General features: G+C 39.6%; 1 protein-coding gene across 7 annotated transcripts in view; it reads left to right on the top strand.

Annotated features, from left to right (window-relative positions):
- SEMA6A (semaphorin 6A) overlaps nucleotides 1-22,543 on the top strand; it is a 288,045-nt gene that overhangs the window by 147,113 nt on the left and 118,389 nt on the right. For all 7 annotated transcript variants that reach the window (XM_073624659.1, XM_073624661.1, XM_073624660.1 and 4 more), the window contains exons 8-13: nucleotides 3,008-3,127; nucleotides 4,000-4,088; nucleotides 12,800-13,017; nucleotides 16,510-16,641; nucleotides 17,892-18,047; nucleotides 19,296-19,472. In XM_073624659.1, coding sequence (XP_073480760.1) covers nucleotides 3,008-3,127; nucleotides 4,000-4,088; nucleotides 12,800-13,017; nucleotides 16,510-16,641; nucleotides 17,892-18,047; nucleotides 19,296-19,472 — 892 coding nt within the window. The remainder of the gene's footprint in view (nucleotides 1-3,007; nucleotides 3,128-3,999; nucleotides 4,089-12,799; nucleotides 13,018-16,509; nucleotides 16,642-17,891; nucleotides 18,048-19,295; nucleotides 19,473-22,543) is intronic.

The following is a 22,543-nucleotide window of genomic DNA, read 5'->3' as shown; positions in this document are numbered from 1 at the left end:
ACACAACTGGGTGGGCTCAGAGCACAAAAGCACCCCCCCCCCCCCACCCATTGGAATCCATGCATCCGGTGCCCGCATGTAGATTAGGGGGACGGCGACCCTAATGGATGGGCTGCCACTGATCCTGCTACGTACTACTGCAACATCTATAGCAGGGGTACGCAAACTGTGGCCCTCCAGTGGTTGTGGAACTACATTTCCCATGAGTCATTGCAAGGCTGACAGTTACAATTACTCCCAGAGACATGATGGGACATGTAGTTCTGCAACAGCTGGAGGGCCCCAGGTTGCCTACCCCTGATCTATAGGGTACAGTAGACCTCAGTAAAGGCTTTTGGTAGACCTTTCAGGGGTAACTCTGTTAAGCTGGACATAGAATTTTTTTTTTTCTTTTGTGAACAGATGGCTGAAAATAAAAAAGAGGAATTCCCTCATTACCACATTGCTTGAAGGTGGGTAAGGGATGTGCTTGTGTATCCTGCGCTTCAGCTGCCAGAATACAGATCAACACTGCAGCCAATTGGCTGCATGCGCTGATTAAACACACATTTTCCAACAGTCCTGTTTGAGAGGCGTTGATCACTAGATCAACTCTTCCCAAACAGGAATGGCAATAGGTGAATGGAAAGCCAGCTTTAGTGAGTTTGGATGGTTTTATTCTAGAACAAACAGCACTCATGGGGTTTTATTTGCTAAAGGCAAATAGACTGTTTGCTAGGAGTTTTACCCAAAGCCCATTGAATGAGGTGAAGTCTGCTGACTTCCATTATCCAATCATGTGCAAGAAAAACATTTTTTTTCCTTGCATGTGATTATTCTTTGCAAAGTGAAATGTCACCACACTAATGCCCTGTACACATGATCGGACATTCCAACAACAAAATCCATGGATTTTTTCCGATGAATGTTGGCTCAAACTTGTCTTGCATACACACGGTCACACAGTTGTCGGAAAATCCGATCGTTCTGAACGCGGTGAGATAAAACACGTACGTCGGGACTATAAACAGGGCAGTAGCCAATAGCTTTCGTCTCTTAATTTATATAGCAAGCTCTCAAACTTTGTGTGTCGGAAATTCTGATGGAAAATGTGTGATGGAGCCCACACACGGTCGGAATTTCCGACAACAAGGTCCTATCACACAATTTTCGGCGGAAAATCTGACCGTATGTACGGGGCATATAAAGCTCTGCATAATTCCTTTTCAAAGTACAAATTCCATGCAAAGTGAAGAGCCTATTTGCCTTTAGTAAATCGACCCCATGGTGTCTGCAGTGCTTATATTCTTTGTATTTTATCATTTTGGCTGTTTAGTTCTCACCATCCAATGGGCTTCAGACGTCCATTCTGTTACGTCTAAATGCACTAAAAAAACAAAATAAATTTTGATATTCCAGAGATGGTTATTTAGCGTATCTTCCTATAAGCTGTACTATTGTTTACAAATCTATAATTTACTGATTTGCAGTTTATTTAGATGTTTTATTCCCTTTGACCTCCCGACATTGTTTAAATAATTTTCAGCAATCTGGTATAATATGAAGAGGATAACTGGAATTAAGCATTGTTTGTGCCTGAGGATCTAAATTGGCATAGGATTTCTGGAATAATACCTATGTCGGCCTGTTTTCCGATGCTTGCCAGGTTGAACAGCGATTCACTTCATCTGAAGTTCTTCTGGAAACAATCAGCCATAAGACTCAAATCCTTCGGAAACCTGGCCTCATTAGTTTTTCAGGGAGCTACATATTTTTCCCTATTACATCAACCTCATAATCTTCTACAAATAAGCAAATGTAATATAGATCTTCAGGTGCAGCCGTGTGCTGTGGAACTGAAATTGCACCCTGGCTAATAAGGGGATTTAGTCCATTAGTCTGGTAAAAATGACATGTGAGCATGTCATTGTAGTGTTTTCCACCACGCACCATAGACTTGTACAGACCCTGCTGTGGTGTAAGAAATATGATCTCATCATTTGTCTTAACCACACTTCCTAGTTCTATAGGAGACATTTGGATGTAGAAATATGTTTCCTATATAAAATATAAACCTCGACCTTTGCTGTTCTCTATAATCTATAGTCATAATACTGACAGGCTCTAGATTAAATTTCCTATAGTAGTATTGAATTATTTATAAAAGACTTATCATAATAGCCCCTGATATTCATATTCCAGCTGTAAAATCCTACAAGTGTCACAGGGGATCAGCAGGCTAACCCAGACTTCCCTTTGCCAATAACAGACTTTAGTGCTTCCAGGGGAATTCCAAGATGCTTCCTGGCCAGATGGGGCATCTAAGCCTGGCAGCTTGTTCTGGGTGTGCCCTAAGTATTTGTGATATCTTTAGATTTAATTTTGTGTTTACAGATTTTTCTTAATGTAACTTGGGGGAAAAAGTAGAGTCCATCTTCAGTGAAATCCAGATATCAGAACAATCTATAGATCCAGTGATGTAGGCAGCAGTTTCTGTTAAAGTTGGGTTTTGTCCTACCCCTTCTTTTTTAAGGGCCTTACTATTGGCCAGCTAGGCTGACTATCAAATTTAAAGGGTAATGTAGAGGTGGAAGGACAAGGGGACTGATCCACATTTTACAGGAAAAGTTGAGATCTGCATAAAGCTTCAGTTGCCCACATGTCTGGATATAATCATCTTGACATGTACTTCTTTCAAGTATGTGCGGAGTTGGAATTGCCTCATCCTTCCCAGGTAGGATAGCAGAGAAAAGGATGGCATAAATGTGTTCATAGTATAAATTCACATAGTATGATTGCAGATTTTTACCTAGAATAAAGCTCCAATCCCCTTATACAAAATGTAACACTTCTACAGTATATACTATACCTTTTTGTTTTTTTCTGTACTTTTAAAGCGACCTACAGACTGATCCAGAAGGTGCCTGGCTTTCAAGATCATGTTAGAAGTCTATGTAGTTACACAAACTTTTAATGTAATAACATAAAAAATGAAAGCCTAATCCCCTATCTTTTCTTTTTTTTTCAGATGGTAAGCTCTATTCTGCAACTGTCACCGACTTTCTTGCAATTGATGCTGTCATTTATAGAAGTCTAGGAGACAGCCCAACTTTACGAACAGTCAAATATGACTCCAAATGGTTGAAAGGTAAACCGTTCTCGTTAACCTAATATGTTAACAATCTGGCTGCCCAATGCATACATAAGGCAGTATGAGGTTAATGCAGGCCTGCAACCTACTAATTTAATTTTATTGGAAATGCAGTACGTATTTATTCAAATAACGAACCTATGAAAAAGTTAGCTCTTGACCCAAGGTGTTCTCTCACAGCATCCTGGATTGTTGGGTGCCAGTTGGATTGGACTGGATTGTTGGGTGCCAATTGCTTTCCTGTTGCCAGCACCTTCTTTATAGTACAAGATGCTGTCTCTTGATGTAGACATATGCTGTTTGGAGCTGATACTGGTGACATCGTAGAACAAGCTTTGGTATTCTAGAATAACTGTTTTTCAAGAAAGCTTTGTATATCTTGGTTATAAGGTATTAGATGCACAATTCACACACCAATGGTTGTTATTCAAACCTCTTTCTGTTTCCATGCATTTATGCAATTTGAAAAATATTAATTCATCTAATCTCATGCTCAGCATTGCAGGACATTGTAAAAAAAAAATACAACGCATAGCATTTTATATTAATTTTGAGTCGTCATAGGAATCAGTTAAATCATTTGCAAATGTGAGTTAATACGCTTGTTTTAACATGCATTTTCAAAGCTTTCAAATAGAGAAGTGAGAGAATAGGTTACCTAAAACCAGTAAGTATTGAATATGTGAATAAAACCCATCTAAAATGCATTGCTATGCAGCAGAAGGCATGCAAATACAGATGTGTGAATAAGCCTCAAGTGGGCAGATAGCCTAGTAGTCAAGTATCCTGTAAAATAATAGTAATAAGAAATATCACTGTAATAACATGACATGTTCAGCTAGTTATGTGTCTGTCTATTCTTTCTGCAGAGCCGTACTTTGTACATGCCGTGGATTATGGGGAACTTATCTACTTTTTCTATCGGGAAATTGCAGTGGAATACAACAGCATGGGGAAGGTAAGGCAAGAAATGGAAGTAAATTACCTGCACTACTGCTCTTAAGTCAACCTAGCAATAAGAGACCTTGCAATGAGAGTCATTAATCACTTTGACAAGGCTAGCTTTGGGGGGGCGATTGCATTGCAGATCCTGAAAGTTTGCAATGTCTCTCAATTGCAGTGCTCTTAAATTGTAGATTACTGTATTGGATCACTTCAGTGACAGACTATATGTTGAAGCAGTCCATGTTATCTTGGTTAACGTATCATTATCTGCGTCCAACATTATTTCATCTTCGGGTTTAAGAACTGTGTCTAGGAATCAGGTTTTTTTATTGCTTTTGTATTGTATTACTTTTTAGCTAAGTCAAATTATCACATGGTATTTTTCCAACCTATTTTATAAAAACTTGTAAAGATATGAATAGTCGGCTTATATAAGCCAATCTCTAGCAAGTGGAATCAACAGCATTATACCAGGAACAAAGATGTTAGATAAAAGTTTTAGAGTAAGGAATAAACAATAGTTTTCCTGTTCAGTAATCGTGTTAAACGACATGGTGTTTAACACCTATCTAGACTTTACTATACTAAAAGAAACAGTAGTTGTAGCTCAGTTTGGGCTTTAAAGCTGAACTCCAGGCAAACATGAAGCCCTTTTTTCTGCTGCTAGATATCAAGTTCAATGGCCAGAACGATTCAACCATCATATTCTGTCAAGTCTCCTTGGACTTACCTAAGTCTGACTGGATAGTGAAAGTAGAAACAGCATAGTGACCAGCTCATCTCTGTCACTCTGTTCTCTCCTCCTGTCAGCGTCAACATTAATATACAGAGCTTCATTATTTTGTGTATTTTATATTTGCTTAGAGTTCTGCTTTAAAGTAAAATTCCAGATTTAATCTAACTTTTTACATGTTGCCCAAGCAAACTATTTCCATTACAGAGTGATGTGGCTGCTGTGTGTGCAGTAATGAATTGCAGTAGCTTTAGCTATGCGTTGTAAGAGGCACTGTGTCCCAGCAGCAAGTCGGGCCACTTCCTATCTGCTGCTGGAAGTAGAGAGTTGGGCTGAGTGCTTCTCTGCCATTCAAGAGAAACCTTTTATTTTTATCAATGAATACAAGGTTTTCTCTGATTGGCTAAGGTGGAGAGGCGGGTAGATAATGTCTCGATTTCCACCTTCGCCAATCGGGAAGCCTTGTATTCTAGGTGGGGACGTAAGTGGATCATGTCACGATTTACACCATTGCTAATCAGAGGAAGCCTTGTATTGAGGGTGGAGAGGCGGTTGGATGATGTCACAATTTCCACCTTCGCCAATTAGAGGAAGCCTTGTATTCATTTGATAAAAATACGAAGCTTCTCCTGAATGATGGAAAAGCATTCAGCCCAACTCTAATTCCAGAAGCAGATGGAATGTCGCCCATACTGATGCCGGAACACAAATCCATATAGTGTATGTAGATAACGGCACACACAGAGCTCACATTGTATAATTGAAATAGTTCATTTGGGCCAGCTTGGCCCAAATAAACGATTCTAAGATGCAATAGAATTCTACTTTAAATTACAAGGGCTTGCATAAACCGTTCATCAGACATAGCAAGGGCCAATAGGTGATCATAAGTAGTTCAGTTGTGCTGTTATTTTGGCCAGTGATTAATTGCTAAGACCGATGGAACAAATGCTCTCTGCGGTGTAAGCTATATATATTGCGTGTCTCAGCAATCAATCAGAATGCGATTATTAATCTTTTTAGGATTTTTATAGCACCAATAGTTTGCGCAGTGCTGTAACATAAAGGGGGGGACAGGACAGTTAGAATACAATTTAATAAAAGGAGGATAGGAAAAACTTGCTTGTGAGAGCCTGCAGTCTAATATGATCATCTGTTTAGCAATTGTCACTTATAGAAGTTACCACTTGTCATTTTAGTAGCATGATTTAATCCAAACAAAAATGTTCAGTAGATCTAAAGTATGAGCTTTATGCTTTTTACACTGGTTCAGCTGCATAAGAATGCATTGTATGAGAGTACTATGAGACTTGTGTATGAAACAAGATGTTGCTTATAGGAACTAATCATTTTCCAACTGTCTTAACTGCAGTGAAATGTTTAAAATCAAACAAGCATTGTGATTGGTTTGCACTGCATGGCCACGCTTTTCATCCATGAGCCCCTTTCTGTTTAAAGGAATATTCTGCAAAGACAAGGTTTCTTTTGTTACGGTTCTAGCTGAGATATATATATAATAAAAAAAAAAAAAATATATATATATATATATATATATATATATATATATATATATATATATATATATATATATAAAAATGCCATGCACACTGGCAAAACTGCATTATTCATTTTAGAAGGGTGAACGAATACATATATTTTAAATTCTGAAGGCATTATAAGTTGATACACTGCACTGTAAAATATTCAGACATCTACAGAACATTTTTGCGCTGGTGTTTGTGATCGCTGTTTGTGCTGCTTTCTACAGAGCTGTGCATGGAATGCTGCCAGTTGTTGTGTATAGTGCCAGCTGACCATAAACAGCTTTGCCCTTATTCAGCATGTACAACAGACAGCAAATGGGTAATGAGAATTATATTCAGCTGTGAATGCTCTGAGAGTCTGTTAATTCAAACACAGATCCTATTAAGCCAGCTTCTGTATTTGTGAGGACATAAATGTAGTTGCTGGCTACATAAAGATCTTTACATTTTCAAACCCGCTTTTTTAAAAACATTTGGAATCTGCTCACTATGGAAAACACCAGTTACTTTTAAAGTTTTGGCTATTGCAAAGTTCTATCATTTTCCTTAATATCAATGCAGCACCCTCCTGGGTAGGTTGCTAGGTGATGGGTATATTTAGTCGGAGTCTCACTGTAATTAAGTGAAATGGTTCTTAATTGCTTTGGTCTGTTCTAACTCTTACTGGCTGCAGAGTTTGACTGCTCTCCCCTGTATTCTGGAGGCTTCCAGCGCATAGGGAGGAGAGAGTCGGTTGAAGCAGCTGGAATATTGATATCCAGTCAATCCCTGGCGAGGTGTGCCTAGCAGGGGGCTGAGGAGCTAATAAATAGTGAGAGGGAGACGGTGGGAGTTCAGTTGGGTCTGGAGGTTCCACCAGCCTGAGAGGCTGCTGTCCGGAAGGGCCCCATATTTGGTGGGCTGCTGATGTCCACTGGGGTGCTGGTTGTGGCAGAGCAGAGGGACCTGCACCTGCAACTGTATTGACCACCCAGGGACTTTGCCCCAGAGGATCCTGACAGAGAAACCTCGCTAGAAGGTATCTGGGAGCGAAGTCTGGGCAGCTGCTCAATGGCCTTGTGACTGTCTGAAGATCCTCTCAATGAAAGATAAATGCTGATCGGTTACATGTCAAATCTGAATGCATCTCAAGTCTGAGCTCTGCGGAGATATTAAGTACACAAATTAAGGCAGCTCTGTGTCCATTTAAGTATCCTTTAAATTATAGATGTGTGGATAGAGATTATATATATTTATATTATATCCCTTTCCTTGTTTCCTCCAGACCCAATGACCTCATCATCTTTACTCTGTAGGAAGGTTGAGTTTGTTGGGGATGGGGGTGTTAGGAGGCTGTGTAGCATCCTGTCCTTTAGCGGTTTGCCTGGATTTAGCTTTATGAAGTGAAAACAAACATGGAGACTACTGCTGATGATCATTCTGTAAATGCTAAAAGCCTGGCTTTTAATCTATCTCTGACCAGGAGACAACATTCAGATTGAAGTTCTGTGTCCTTTTTCAGGGCAGTGCTTATAAAAGCAGTTAGCATGACGGCTAGACAGCTATCCATTTTAGAAGAAAGTCATCAGTAGCAGCCTTGTACTCTTAGTCATCTGAAAATCATCAGTAGCCGCCTTCTACTTCTCTTAGAGCATGTCTTAAAAAGCAAAAATGATACTTTGCTGTAATTATGCAATACAAAAATAATTATCTTGTATGTTAGTAGATCTACTATTAACAAAATCATATAATAGAAATAATAAAATTATTTTGACATGGGTGAGACAGTTGCAGCAATGGGGACTAGAAATAAAAAGAAATGCTATTTAAGACCTGTCTGGGATCAGAATATGTAGCAGAGGAACATTAAATAAGGCTTTGGTGAAATCTGAGCTCCTCACCACCGTCTCTTCTCCAGACCATAGTCACTCATACAGAGAGATTTCTTTGCGGTGATGTAGTGGCAAGTAGAGATTCATTTCGGGCTGGTATAAAAGCAGTATGATGTCAGGAGTAATACATTTCTTCTAGAGTGCATTGGATCAAGCGTGTGTCCAAAGCTAAAACCCTATGGTGCATTTGTACAAATAAGATTATTGATGTGCAGTCTAGCCTTTTTTAGTGTTAAATATGTGGACTGTATTTAAAAAGGCAAAGAGCAGTGTGCTGGGCATGCTAGCCATTTTTCATTGTTCTGCCTGTCGTGGGTGAGGGCCGGAGTCCTAAATAGACCCTTATGGCTTTCTTCACTTACTAGCAGCTTTCAGAAGCATTAAGATGCTGCAAAAGAAAAAATGTTTTACATCATATATTGTCATTTTTGTACATCAGTTTAGGTTCATTGCAATGCATTAATATCCATTTTCATGTTTTTAATGCATTCATCTCTTAACAAGCATCTTTGAAAGCACTAGAAAACAGACTGCCTGAAAATATACATACTTGTTTTCATGCACAATGCACAGGAAGTGCTTTGCTTGTTAAAGCATGACTTAATCGTTTCTTCACATTCAATGTATTTAGGTACACAGCTCATTAAAGCCCAACTCTGCACTTTATGCATGCCCCCTCCAGTGGATCCCCACCCTTTATGGTTTGATCGGACCCCACTATGATATTTTTTTTTTACAACGCTGATATTTTTAGGCTGCTCATTTCATGCACTGGGTTCTCTTCGGCCTTCTTCAGGTAGTGAACAGTCCTGGATAATGCAAAATGCTTTAAATCAGCACTGAGCTGTGTATCAGGGTGCTGTATGCTGTGCTTAGAGCACGAGGACATGATGCCCTGTACCCACCAGGTTTTTTTTTTTTTTTTTTTTTGAGGACTTAAGCATGCCATAAATTATGCAATTTTCTTTTCTTTAACCATGGGCTGAAGGAAAACAAAATTGCACGATTCCCCCATCAACACTAACCCCCATCAACACAGTTAGTGTTAATGAGGGAATGCCTCCGGCAGAGCTATTGTAGTTTTCTAAGCTATCAGAATAGAATGATTACTGCTGCCTGCTAAAGCCAGTGGCAGTAATCACATGAAAAAAAATCCCAACTGGCTGGTTGTACAGATAGATCAACTTCAGTACAACCAACCTGCCCATAGGTTGATCGAAATTTGCCTGGCTCCTGCTGAACCGACTGAATTTTGAACCGTCTTTGGCTGGCCTTAAGACATGTGGCCGTACACTGATAGATTTCTTTTGTTCAGCCTGTGGGCTCAGAAATAAAAATCCAGCAGATTCTTCCTTACACACTACAGTGCATATCTATGAATACCCCCTGCCTGGCTGTTGTATTCTGACGGCTTCCGTGACTGTCAGAACACCCAAACAGTGCATGCGTCTTATTGGATACAGACCGTTCAGTGAAAGTTTTGCCAACAGGCTCTTTCAACAAAAGATGATTGATTGCATTTATTGAACAGAGCAGTGCTGGAAAGACCACTCACTGACCAATTTTCGACCAAGCCAGTATAAATTGTCCAGAATTCAAGCTGGTGTATGGCTAAAGTGGATAATTCAGAGAGCAGTGGTTTTCTATAAAGTACACAATTTATATCAATCTGATTTCAGTTTACTTTTAGCATCTTAGTTGCTGATTTCCAGTTGGTTTCTGGGAGTTGTGATACATTGCCTTTCCATATTTAATTTTGTAGAATTTTAAAGTATAGCCTGCAGTTCACATGTGGCATATCTTTAAGGCTGCGTTAGCACTAGTGCGAATTGGATGCAGGTTTCTCCACATCCAATTCTGGATGCGGGGAATTCGCCCAGCAGGAGATTGCGGCTGGCCCTCTATGGAGCCAGTTCATATATCTCCACAGTGGCTCCAGTGAGATTTGTACATGAGCCCTGTGCGTCTTTTGGTGCGTTTCAGGTCCGAATTCAGCCAAAAATTCAGGCTGAAATCGGACCTGAAACTGAACAGGAATGCACCGGACTCCTGCTGTGAGCTGCTTCATGCTCATGTGAACCCAGCCTAAAAATCTTTTCCTCCAATCATTTACACTTTATAGGAAGACCCCCTGTTGTAACAGAGAAGCATTGTCAAATGCTAGGTCAAACACCCATCACCCTGGCTATGTAACCACAGCTTAGCTAGAATTAGATTCTTAAGGGCGTTGCAACAACTTTCTATTATAGACAGTATATAAATTTCCAAAAAAGAAAAAAACTCCATAACTGGATTCATTTGGGTGAAGCTCAGTAAGGTTTGATGACCCATATATTCCTATAGAATCATAATGTAATTGGCCCCCTAGTGGTTTGTTATTAGGGATATATAGAATGAACGCAGTGGGGAATCGATAAGCTCTGCTCATAGCTTATGATGTGGAGTGGCATTTCTACTGGGGTCATAAATTCAAGCAAACACATTGCAGGTGATCAGACATTAAAAAAATAGGGGTACATTTTTCAGTTTGTCATAGATATGGGCTAAAATCATTTGTGTTTTCCTTCTGCTTTTTACTTTAGATAGTAGCAACATACTATACTAGGACCATTCGTTAGAAAAAAAAAAATCATAATGCAATATGTTAGTTTACTTTAAAATATATGTGAACCCTAACAATGAATTTCCTTTTTATTTTCTCTTTTTGTGTGTTTTTATTTACAATTTAAAGGGTTCAATAAATACAAAAAATACTTTAAAGTGGAGTTCCAGCCTGCAAAAAAAATAAAAAATTAAGTCAGCTATAGCTGCTAACTTTTAATATAAGGACACTTACCTTTCCAGGGAGCCTGCTATGTTGGCACCAAGCCACCATCTTCGGGTGCAGGTGCCATCATTGCAAGTAAGGGAAACCGGCAGTGCAGCCTTCAGAGCCAGTTTCCTACTGCAAATGCCCAAGTCACACTGCGCTTCTGAATGGTCCCGTCATCTTCTGGGACACACACCGGTCCCAAAAGGCAGCGAGGGGAAGGAGGAGGGGCTGGACATGATGCAGATCGACATGCAATGATTTTACCAGGAAATGGGAGCGGGTACCCATCAAAACCAGGTAACCTCCCCCCCCCCTAAAATGTGCTAAATGTGGCAGTGGAGGCTGCAAAAATAGCTGAGCTTCCCCTTTTTGGGTGGAGCTCCGCTTTAATTGTACCAGAATTTCAAAGTTTTCCACAATGAAGCATTATCTAAGCAGTATCGGGCCTCATTCACATGGTGCATACTACAGCATAGGACCAGTGTGAAGCAGTGTTTACTCACACAGGTGTTTTGTGCATCCCCACACAGGCAGTCCCGTTGATGTCAACTGGGATGCAGTGGCTACAAGGATACAGCTGCTGCTTCCAATTTGACAACCGTGTGGGTGGGTGTCTCCAAGCGCATAGCCAGCCAGATGGCAAATTAGGAACAGCCACTGTGTCTGTGCAGCTTCTGTGTCCCATTAGACATTAATGGGACTGCGTGAACATGTGGGCATCCCCGTGGCCCTCACTCAGGCGGACGCTGTAGTACACCCTGTGTGAATGAGGCCTTTTGAGCTCTGCCCTGTTTTTTCTTTGAACTACAGAACTCCTAGCCCCCCCCCCCCCACAATGTTATGGATATGAAGAAACAGGGAAGTGTTATTTAGTTCTAACACACCTCTTATCCTAGGGTGACAATGCTGCACCCCCATAGCTACAGTACAACAAGTGAGCAGTGTCTCCCTTTGACAGGAATTGTGTTACAGGCACTATCACTAGGGGAAATAAAGAAAAAAGCTAAAAAATGGAATTGTTGCAGCTACCGCATCTAAGGACTGGTAAGCTGCAACATATTGCATTTATTTGTTCTTAGGTTTAGGATGCACTGTATGTATGCACGCCTTTGACAAGACAGGGTGTTATGGGTGATATCACAGCTACAACAGAAGGTAATTTTTCAAGCTCATCCCACACATATTGCAGTGAATATGTAGCACTTGAAACGATTAGCAAAACAAGCTTATAAATTCATAAGTGCAAATGCTAATTCTGCATAATCTTTAATTAAACCAAAACAAAATACCGTTAGGATGACTTCAGCGATGCAAATGTCATTGAGACTCCCTGCTTATTAAAATATAATGAGACGGTGGTGACCAAAATGAATTACAGAGAAGCAAGATTTGTTGGGGGGGGTAATGAAGAGAAAAAGGCTCAGAAGGTCCTCTAAACATTACAGAGAGTGGAGATTTTGAAAAGCATCCGGCTTTCAGAATAATCTGCTCTGTAAATGTAGAATGTGTGTTTGTCTGTGGAAATGGAAAGCTAAGCAGTCTGTCTTGAAATTAATTTATATATTGCAGACATCTGATGTAGCAGGGGATTTATTGCACTGCTTTAAATGACACATTCTTATCTCCTGTAACACATGGCTCCTGCACTGAATTCTCCTTTTGGTGGCTGTTTTTTTCCCTCTAGAGGATTATAGAGCTTTTGTATCCCATTACACACCCTGGTATTTTCTGACAACCTGGCTGAAATATTGTGTTGCTCTGCAGGTGGTGTTTCCAAGAGTTGCCCAGGTCTGCAAGAATGACATGGGGGGCTCTCAGAGGGTGCTCGAGAAACAGTGGACCTCGTTTCTTAAAGCTCGATTGAACTGCTCTGTCCCTGGTGACTCCCATTTTTATTTCAACATCTTGCAAGCTGTTACCGATGTCATCCATATTAACGGGCGTGATGTTGTGCTAGCCACATTCTCCACACCCTATAACAGGTAAGTGGACACTCTCTTTAGGGCCTTTCATTGTACTTAATTTTTTTTTTTAAATGGCCCAGAGTTCCCAATTCTTTGGTATAGCAGGCAAGGTTATACTGGAGAATATACTACTTCTTACAGCATCATTATGGTAAGGTAACATGACACAGTGGGGTTGATTTACTAAAGGCAAAAATAGTAGTAAATGAGCAGAAGCTCTGCTGACTTTCATCAACCAATCACGTGCAAGCAAAAATGCTGTTTTTTTTTTTTTTTTTTTTTTTTTTTTTTTTTTTTTTTTTTTTTTCCTTGCACGTGATTGGGTATTCTTTGCAAAATGAAGCTTTACCTCATTTACTAAGCTCTGGAGCAACTACACTTGCAGAGTGCAATTGCACTTTCCAAGGTGCACAGTCTATTGGCCTTTAGTAAATCAACCCCAATGTCTACAGTACAGTAAATGTGTAATATTTAAAGGGAAGCTATAATAGTTTGGGGTCAATTTTATTTGTGTTTTTTTTTAAGTTTACAGTTCCATACTTATGATTTATATCTGTTAGTTCACTATATGTAAGCATTATATTTTGCAAAAAAAGATTTAACCCTGTTAAGCGGTGTGTTTTTTTTTCACACGTTTAAAAAAAAAAATTTCAGGCCTGAAGATTGCATAAAACACCAAGAAAGCAGACGCCTGTTCAGCTCCTTCCGTTTTACCTGGTGACACTCCCTATGCAAGCCCTGGGCATGCCGATGGGCCTAGGGTACATATGAGAGGGGGGGGGGGGGTCGTAATTGGAGGAGATCCTCCTTAGATAGGGTAGTTGGAACCCCTAATGCAATTCTGCTGCTGTATTGTTCTATTTGTGCTGGTGAGAATTGTCACTAAGACAAAAATAATGTTGGGAAATCTAAAATTTTCATTTCCCGACAATAGCCGAGGCTAAAGCTTCCATGTGGGGACACCTGTTCTAGTGACAACCAACTTTCTGTCGCGTCCCTGGAACAAGAAGGAAAACCTTTCCAACAGGACACAGGCAAAAAAAAAAATCCTAAACCTTTCCTATGCTATTCAAAATGTATGTTTGGACAATACATAAACTTCAGTTTTATTGTCCTGACTATAATAAACAAGATGCTTTCAAAACCACTTTATATCCCTTTTTATGACAATTTGATAGTTTTGAAAGTCATTTAGTGCCATTTTGGCGGAATGGGTTTTGTTAAAAGTTGAACATTTTCAGTAAAGCAGTGCCAAGTATTGAACCCTATGACAACAGAAACAATTTCAGTTTATTGAACTCGGATCAATAAAAGAGTGATTTTAAATGGTTGCTGTAAGTTACTGGAATTTCACATTGCTTTTTGCCTGAAGGACTTTATCACTGTAGTGGTTTATTAGTGTATTATTGTTTTGTAACCTCAATCATAAATCCTTTGATTAGAATGCCAAATTGCAGCTATTATGGCGCGACAGTGCTTTTTTAGATTTTCATGGAGCAGATGTTATTGATCTTGGTATGGATTGTAAACTTATTGGCAGAAATGGGGCATTATTTGGATTCATTAGTAGAACAGCCTATATGTCCCAGTTAGTAAGAAGAACCATTTTAGACTTTTGAAGATTATTTGAGTATATATCAACTAATATTTAACATTAGATGAATATATGTAAGCCATTAACAAAAAACACTAGTCCAAATCTAATTTAACTACAATTTAAAAAACAGCCAAGTTTTACCTGTGCAAACCAGCAGGTTGTGCCGCTCCCCAGTAACGCATCGAATTATGAAGGAGCAAGCCTCCCATGTGACCGCTCTGCTGCTTGGTGATTTACTCAGCACTGTCACATGGGGGTAAGAGATGGTGAGTATTGTGTAAGCCCCAACTAGAGTGATTAAGAGCTTACACAGAGCTTACTTGCTAAAAGGAATGCAAGTGAAAAAAAAAAAACAAATGAAAGGTCAGTATGTGCTGTTAGGGTGGTGTTAACATGGCTCTATTACCATAATTGAAAAAAAAAAAAAAACATGAATCAACTGTGTTTTAAAACCTAGGACACTGAAAAATTAGGTAGAGATGATCTTTTGCATGAACAAAGCCCAGGTTTACTCTACATTCAAAGCAAGTATTGTCATTAAGCCCAGGTTCACATTGAGCTGCGGGAATGAAGCCGTGCGAGTTCAGCTGAACTCTCACGATTTTACTTACGCATGTCAGTCCCGATTTCGGCTGCGATTTCACTGACATCTGTGCAGGCTTCTGCACAGATGTCAGTGTAAATCGCACCTCGAAATTGCACCCAGAAATCGCAAAAAGTAGTACAGAAACTACTTTTTGTAATCGGTGCAAAGCCGCAGATGTAGCGACGCACCGTTTAGGACAGTGCCTTTGACGGAAATTGCCGCTGATTTGACAAAACGCATGTCAAAACGCTCCGGTCTTAGCTAGGGCTAACTAATAGAAACCAGTCATATTTTGGCATTCATCATTTTTATAATGCTCAGCATAGTGAGACATGGCTGGGCGCTATGGATTGCTACAAATTCGTACATTTCTATTTTGTGTAATGAAGCTTTTTGATGCAGTGTTTGCACAATGTAAAATTCAATTTCCAGCTTCCCACCCTATGATAATTGGGCCAATACTATATCCAAGAAAGCGTCCCTAATGAATAGACACCTTCACATAGTTTTTTTATTTGGTATATTCCTGGATATCTGTAGTAGCACGAAAACTTGCCCATACATGTTTGCACAATTTGTGTTTTTTACAACATCGCAGAGAAGTGCTGAATCCGTTTTTCATGTTCAGATTCTTAGCCCTTATTTGTGTTTCTTACAATTTAAAACAAAATAAAAAAAAAAGTCTCACCAATCAGTAATGAATAGTGATTTTATTAGCCCTAATTGTATTTTTTTATTCACAATTGGGTATGGACTGGTGCACTTTAATATATCCTGCTGTTTGAAATCATTTAAAAAAATCCTGTGATCTGACCTCCTTTTTTGGCATTAAATCCGAATGTCAAATGATGTAATACTGACCATGTTTTAATTGGGCACTTTAGTATTAGGCTGCATTCACCACAAGTCTCCATTGGCTCTGTGGCACAGTGGGATTTTTGTGAATTAATGCTAGGAACATGTAGATAATATCAACAGGCCAACATTTCAAAATAATAGGCCATAATTCCAGCAGCCCATTACCTACTGTGGAAACCCCATGGCAGAGATGTTTCCTCAGGGGGATTTCATTCTTTTTAAGTTCGCTGTAATTGGGTCTTCTTTATATAGAATTCATTCAGGAAAAAAGCTGCTAACGGGAGCTCGGCTGGCGCTACATTTGTCTGTTTTGCATGGGATTGCCCTGAGTTATCAATAGCTAGGGGTCATGGAGTTCAAGACTAAGCTTTCTGAGACAGGAAGGCTTCTATAAAGCATGTGTTTTAGTCACAAATTGTATGCATAACTGTGGAGTGACTAAGAAATTCTGGGAAATGTCACATTGCAGCATCCCAGGCTCTGCCGTCTGTGCTTATGACATGGCCGACATCGCAAGTGTTTTTACGGGGAGGTTCAAGGAGCAGAAGTCACCAGACTCCACGTGGACCCCAGTCCCTGATGAACGCGTACCCAAGCCCAGGTAATGAATCGATGCATGTAGTCAGTATCCAGGTAAAGAAAAGATTATACGTTCCCTCTCTCTAATAATTTTGGTTGTTAAAGTTTATCTAAGGTCTCATTTTGAATAGAACGTGGCATTTAATAAAACCCTTGCTTGGCTTGTGTTGCTGTCTGTCCCGATTGGGGAGATTTACTTTTTCTATTTATGCTAATACAAAATTTTTCATGGTTACCAGAACAGGAAATTACCTAAAATCTTCCAGTGGGGATTCCTGTTCCAGTTGATTACCTTTACTTTAGGGAGATTTCCTCCTACCTCAATGTCTTCAGCACAGGAAGTGAAGGGAAATGTCTCCCTAACCGTACACAGACATCAAAAATTCCTAACAGGGGTATTAACCATACCCTACACATTCCAAAATGAAAAAATGTTTTTGTCTTTAAGAGGATATTTCGTTGACATACAGCCTATGGGGCATACATTTAGATTGTTTCCTGCAGACAGACAATCTTCATGTGTAAATGTGGCCATTGATGATTTGTTGTGTGTGTTTTTTTGTTTTGTTTTTTTTTTTTCATTTTTCTTTGTCCAGGTTTTTAACCGTTTCTGTTCACAAGGTGCTTTGTAATGTGCACAAAGCTCTGCAGTCCAGTATACATTCTCAGCGTGCCTTAGTGTCAGGATAAATGCACACTTTTGCCATAGTTACTACACCGAGGCCAGCATGTCAGCCATAGTTGCAGAACTACTTTTCAACTGGCTTCCTTCAGCATCCCCATCACTCTTTTATTCCAACAGTGCAGTTTAGCAACAGATGTCCAGAAGTGGCCAGAAGATGGAAGCAAAAGAAGGCAGGAACTAGCACAATTTGTAATGGCTGAGGCCTGGTGCCTTTCTAATCTTTCTACTTTAAGCATTGGCCAACTGGTGGTTTATGCTAAATATAGTTCTAGTTGTGCAGGCAAAGCTTTTTTTTTTTTTTTTTTCCCCTTAATGTGACGCGTACAGCAAGAGTGGAATTCCATTGTTTGACTGGCTTAATCTTTGAACTTTTAAAGAGAAGCCAGCCTTTCCATTTATGTAGAAGGCCTTGTTGAATTATTTCACGAGCAATACATTTGTAGAAATGTTTTTTCACATCAGACAGGCAATGATATCTAATTAATTTTGTAAACAAATCTTGCTGAGGTTGTGGTCAGGAAAGCAAAGTTAGCATGATCCTTTAATTTACGCTGTGTGTCATCGTCTTTTTCCATTCTGCGTTCCAGACCCGGCTGCTGTGCTGGCTCCGCCACAGTAGAGAAATATGCCACATCCAATGACCTTCCAGACGACACCCTTAATTTCATTAAAACACATCCTCTCATGGACGAGGCGGTGCCATCTATTGTAAACAGGCCGTTGTTTCTCCGGACTATGGTTAGGTGAGCAATTACTAGAGGCATTGAGGAGATCTCTGTGCATGCATTGCTGTTCGGAAATACATTTCAGGTACTTTGAAGGTCTGTAAACATCTCTGCTGTTCTTGGCCTTTTTCCAACATGAACTGATGAGAGCACAGGGCAGATGCCACAAGCGTCCCATGGCTGCTTTCAAGATATAAAATGTCATTTCAGCTGTGCTAAAACCAGATGTTAGTGAAGATAGAGATCAGGAGGTTAGCGTGCCTCAGGTGGATTGGAATGGGCTATAACTTTCAATATCACACCAACATATTTTCTAATTTATTTTTTGAGCCATTACCCTCTGTCTCCATGATGATTATCATGATTAATAAAGTTTGTATAGAACTCCACAAACACTGGTAATCAGTGGCAGTGAAGCCACATCTCACGAGATAGAGGGAAAGCAGTGTGTAAGATATGTTGCACTTATAAAAGCTAAAATATTTTGGAGCTAGGGATAATGAAGAGAGTTAACTGAAGAATTTATTGAGTGGGGGGCAGCTAAAGCTAGGAAAAAATAGAGAACAAGGGTAGCGTTGATGTAGCAATCAGCTATGTTTTAATCCTTCCATTTATGGAAATGAACATTAATTCTCATTCGTCCCCATACGGAAAGGATTCCATGTTTGTTCTCCTTCTTCTCTTTGTACATTGGCTTTAAAATAATCTGATCTGCTTTTTGCTTTTATTATATGCTAAATGTAATTTAATGGGTTTTAATAAATTTTTCCTAACATTCCTAATTTTAGAATTTGCTGTCGGAACTGTAAATTTGCTAGCAGCAACCTACAAAAGAATGCTAATTTATTACTTTTTCAGTTGGTTGCAAATCTAGCCTTCTAGCAAAACTTCTGTTAATGTTTTGCTCTCTATGTCTGTTATTATTGTCACCAAAATAGGTGAGGGGAAATCTAACAGGGATACTTTTTCCTGTAACCATATATAAGGTTTTGCCTATTGAGGACATGGCAATAAAAACCAGACAGATGTTCCAACCTTTCCTTATGCAATACAAAACTTAAAAAAAAAAAAGAAAAGTTTTGACTGGAGTTCTAATTTAATAACTTTCCACCTAAATTAAAAACTTTAATTTAGATTAGGTTTTATATAATGCAGGTTTTGTCAAAAACATGAAAATGACAGTTTTGTTTAGGGATTATTTCTGTACCTACATAAACAAATTGAAGATGACATTATTTGACTCGAAGATGTTTTGCTTTTCTCTAGGTATCGACTAACTAAAATTGCGGTTGACACTGCTGCTGGCCCTCATCAGAATCATACAGTGGTGTTTCTGGGATCAGAGAGAGGAGTTGTCCTCAAGTTTCTGGCAAGGACGGGATACAGTGGCTTCCTTAGTGACAGTCTCTTCTTGGAAGAAATGAATGTTTACAATCCTGAAAAGTAGGTTTTCCTTATACACTTCCCTCCTCTGTTGTCCTGCATTGCTGTTTTTTCTGGTACAGAGAGTCTCTCTCCAACACGGTTAAATAGTTGCAAAGCAGTCCTGAAAATCTCAAAACTCAATCTCTACAAAGAGTTGTATGTCCTATGAATGCATTGAATCAAGTTCATTAACCACTTCAATACCAGGCACTTATGCACCTTCCCGCCCAGACCAATTTTCAGCTTTCAGCGCTCTCACAATTTGAATGACAATTGCTCAGTCATGCTACACTGTATCCAAACAAATTGTTTATCATTTTCTTACACAAATAGAGCTTACTTTTGGTGGTATTTAATCACCACTGGGTTTTTCATTTTTTGCAATATAAGCAAACAAACAGCGAAAAATTTTGAAAAAAACATATTTTTTTTTTTTTTTTAGTTTCTATTGTAAAATTTTGCAAACAAGTAATTTTTCTTCATAAATTTGTGCCAAAATTTATACTGCTACATATCTTTGGTAAAAATAACCCAAATTAATGTATATTATTTGGTCTTTGTGAAAGTTATAGAGTATACAAACTATGGTGCCAATCACTGAAAATTGATCACACCTGATGTACTATCTCACCTGAAGGCCTATCTCATTTCTTGAGACACTAACAAGCCAGGAAAGTACAAATATCCCCCAAATGACCCCTTTTTGGAAAGTAGACAGTGTATTTAACAAGAGGCATGGTGAGTTTTTTGAAGCTGTAATTTTTTCCCACAATTCTTGGGAAAATTAAGATTTTTTTTATTTTTTTTTTTTTTTACACAAACTGGTCATATTAACAAGTTATTTCTCTCACGCAGCATATGCATAATTGCAACTACACCCCAAAATACATTCTGCTACTCCTCCTGAGTATAGCGATACCACATGTGTGAGACTTTTACACAGCCTGGCCACATACAAAGGGCCAACACTGAAGTAGCACTTTCAGGCGTTCTACAAGCATAAATTACACATATCTTTTCTCAACCACCTATTATACTTTTGAAGGCGCTGGAGCACCAGGACAATTGAATTGTCCACAAAAAAAAAACCCATTTTGGAAAGCACACACCCCAATGTATAATCTATGAGGCATAATGAGTCTTTTGAATGGTTCATTTTTTTCCAGAAGTTTTTGGAAAATGTGGAAAAAAAATGAAAATGGATTTTTTTTTTTTACACAAAGTTGTCCATTTATAAGATATTTCTAACACATAGCATGTACATAGCAAAAATGACACCCCAAAATGCATTCCTCTACTCCTCCTGTGTATGGCGATACCACATGTGTGAGACTTTTACACAGCCTGGCCACATACAAAGGCCCAACATTGAAGTAGCACTTTCAGGCGTTTTACAAGCATAAATTGCACATCTCATTTCTCAACCACCTATTACATTTTTGAAGGCCCTGGAGCACCAGGACAATGGAATTGTCCACAAAATGACCCCATTTTGGAAAGAAAACACCCCAACATATAATCTGTGAGGCATAATGAGTCTTTTGAATGGTTCATTTTTTTCCAGAAGTTTTTGGAAAATGTGGAAAAAAATGAAAATGCATTTTTTTTACACAAAGTTGTCCCTTTATAAGATATTTATAACGCATAGCATGTACATAGCAAAAATTACACCCCAAAATACATTCTGCTAATCCTCCTGAGTATGGCGATACCACATGTTTGATACTTTTACACAGCCTGGCCACATACAGAGGCCCAAAATCCAAGTAGCACCTCCAGGCATTCTAGCAGCATTAATTACACATATCATTTTCTGACTACCAATCACATTTTTGAAGGCCCTTCATATTTCTAACACATAGCAGGTACATACCAAATAACAAAAAATTACCTGTGGTTTTAGAAGTGCAGTGGTCCACAGAGGAGAGCATCGGTCCAGGTAGCAGGCAGGAATGAGGTCAGCGACAGCAAAAGCAGTCATCCAGGCAGCAGGCAGGAATACTGTCCATAGTTCGTACAGCCAGAGCACAGCCAAAGCACAGGTCAAGGTAGCAGGCAGAGGTGTCCAGGCAGAAATACTGTCCAAAGTCAGTAGAGGCAGCAGGCAGATATATGGTCAACACAGCCAAAGTATTGGTCCAAACAGCAGGAAGAAACATGGTCCATAATGTCATGGGTCTTTACAGGCAGCAATATGGTCAGCACAGCCAAAGTATTGGTCCAGGCAGCATGAAGAACCATCAAGCTTAGGGCCAGGGGGACAAGGGTAGAGGCTTCTCCCACCCAAATCGCTTTGAAGTCTCCAGGCAACCAGACCCTGTTCTGGGAGCACAGAAAACGAAAAACTGGTTTTCTCTACTCAGAACGCTATTCTGAAGCCCCTCACATATGTGAGACCCCTGTGTACTAAAGTAGATGGCCAAAAGATCAGTCCAAGTGGCAGGCAAAAACATGGTCGATTTAACAGGCCAAGGTCAGTGCACATGGAAGTCAGAAACGTTATTTAAATAGGCAGGCAGAGGCATCGTCGGTAAACAGGCTGAGGTTGGTGCACGTGGAAGTCAGAAACGTGGTTTAAATCAGCAAGCAAAGACATCATCAGTAAACAGGCCAGGGTCAGTTAATTAACATGGTAGCAGGCAAATGGGGAAATGGCAGTCTGGTAATAATACAGGGAACTAATATTGGATGGATGTATGATCATTTTTGAAGCAATCTCCGATGCACAGGCCAGGTTGGGAGGGACATTGGGGACAATAATAGCTGGAATCTCTTCTTACTCCTCCTCTGCTGCATACACGGCATACATTGGCATCTTCTTCCAGATTCTGTGGGGGGGAATGCTATAGGGAAAGTGTTGCTTGTGAAGTCGACTCTTATTATCCGAGCGAATGCTTCCTGGGGCGGGGCCTTGTTGGTAAATGAGGGCAGTGACGATATCTTCAATATACTTGAGGTAGGTAACTTGTTGGTTTTGAGTTGCTTTTTGGTAGCAGACAAACGAATTAAAAAGGGCCATGTGAAACAAGTGAAAGGCAACCTTCTTGTACCAGTAACGGGACTTTCTGTTTGATAGGGCTGTAGCATCT

Source organism: Aquarana catesbeiana, linkage group LG01 (genome assembly GCF_042186555.1).
Source record: "Aquarana catesbeiana isolate 2022-GZ linkage group LG01, ASM4218655v1, whole genome shotgun sequence".
Classification (NCBI taxonomy): domain Eukaryota; kingdom Metazoa; phylum Chordata; class Amphibia; order Anura; family Ranidae; genus Aquarana; species Aquarana catesbeiana.
Note: the sequence above shows the minus strand (reverse complement) of the source record. Positions and strands in the feature narration are given on the sequence as shown.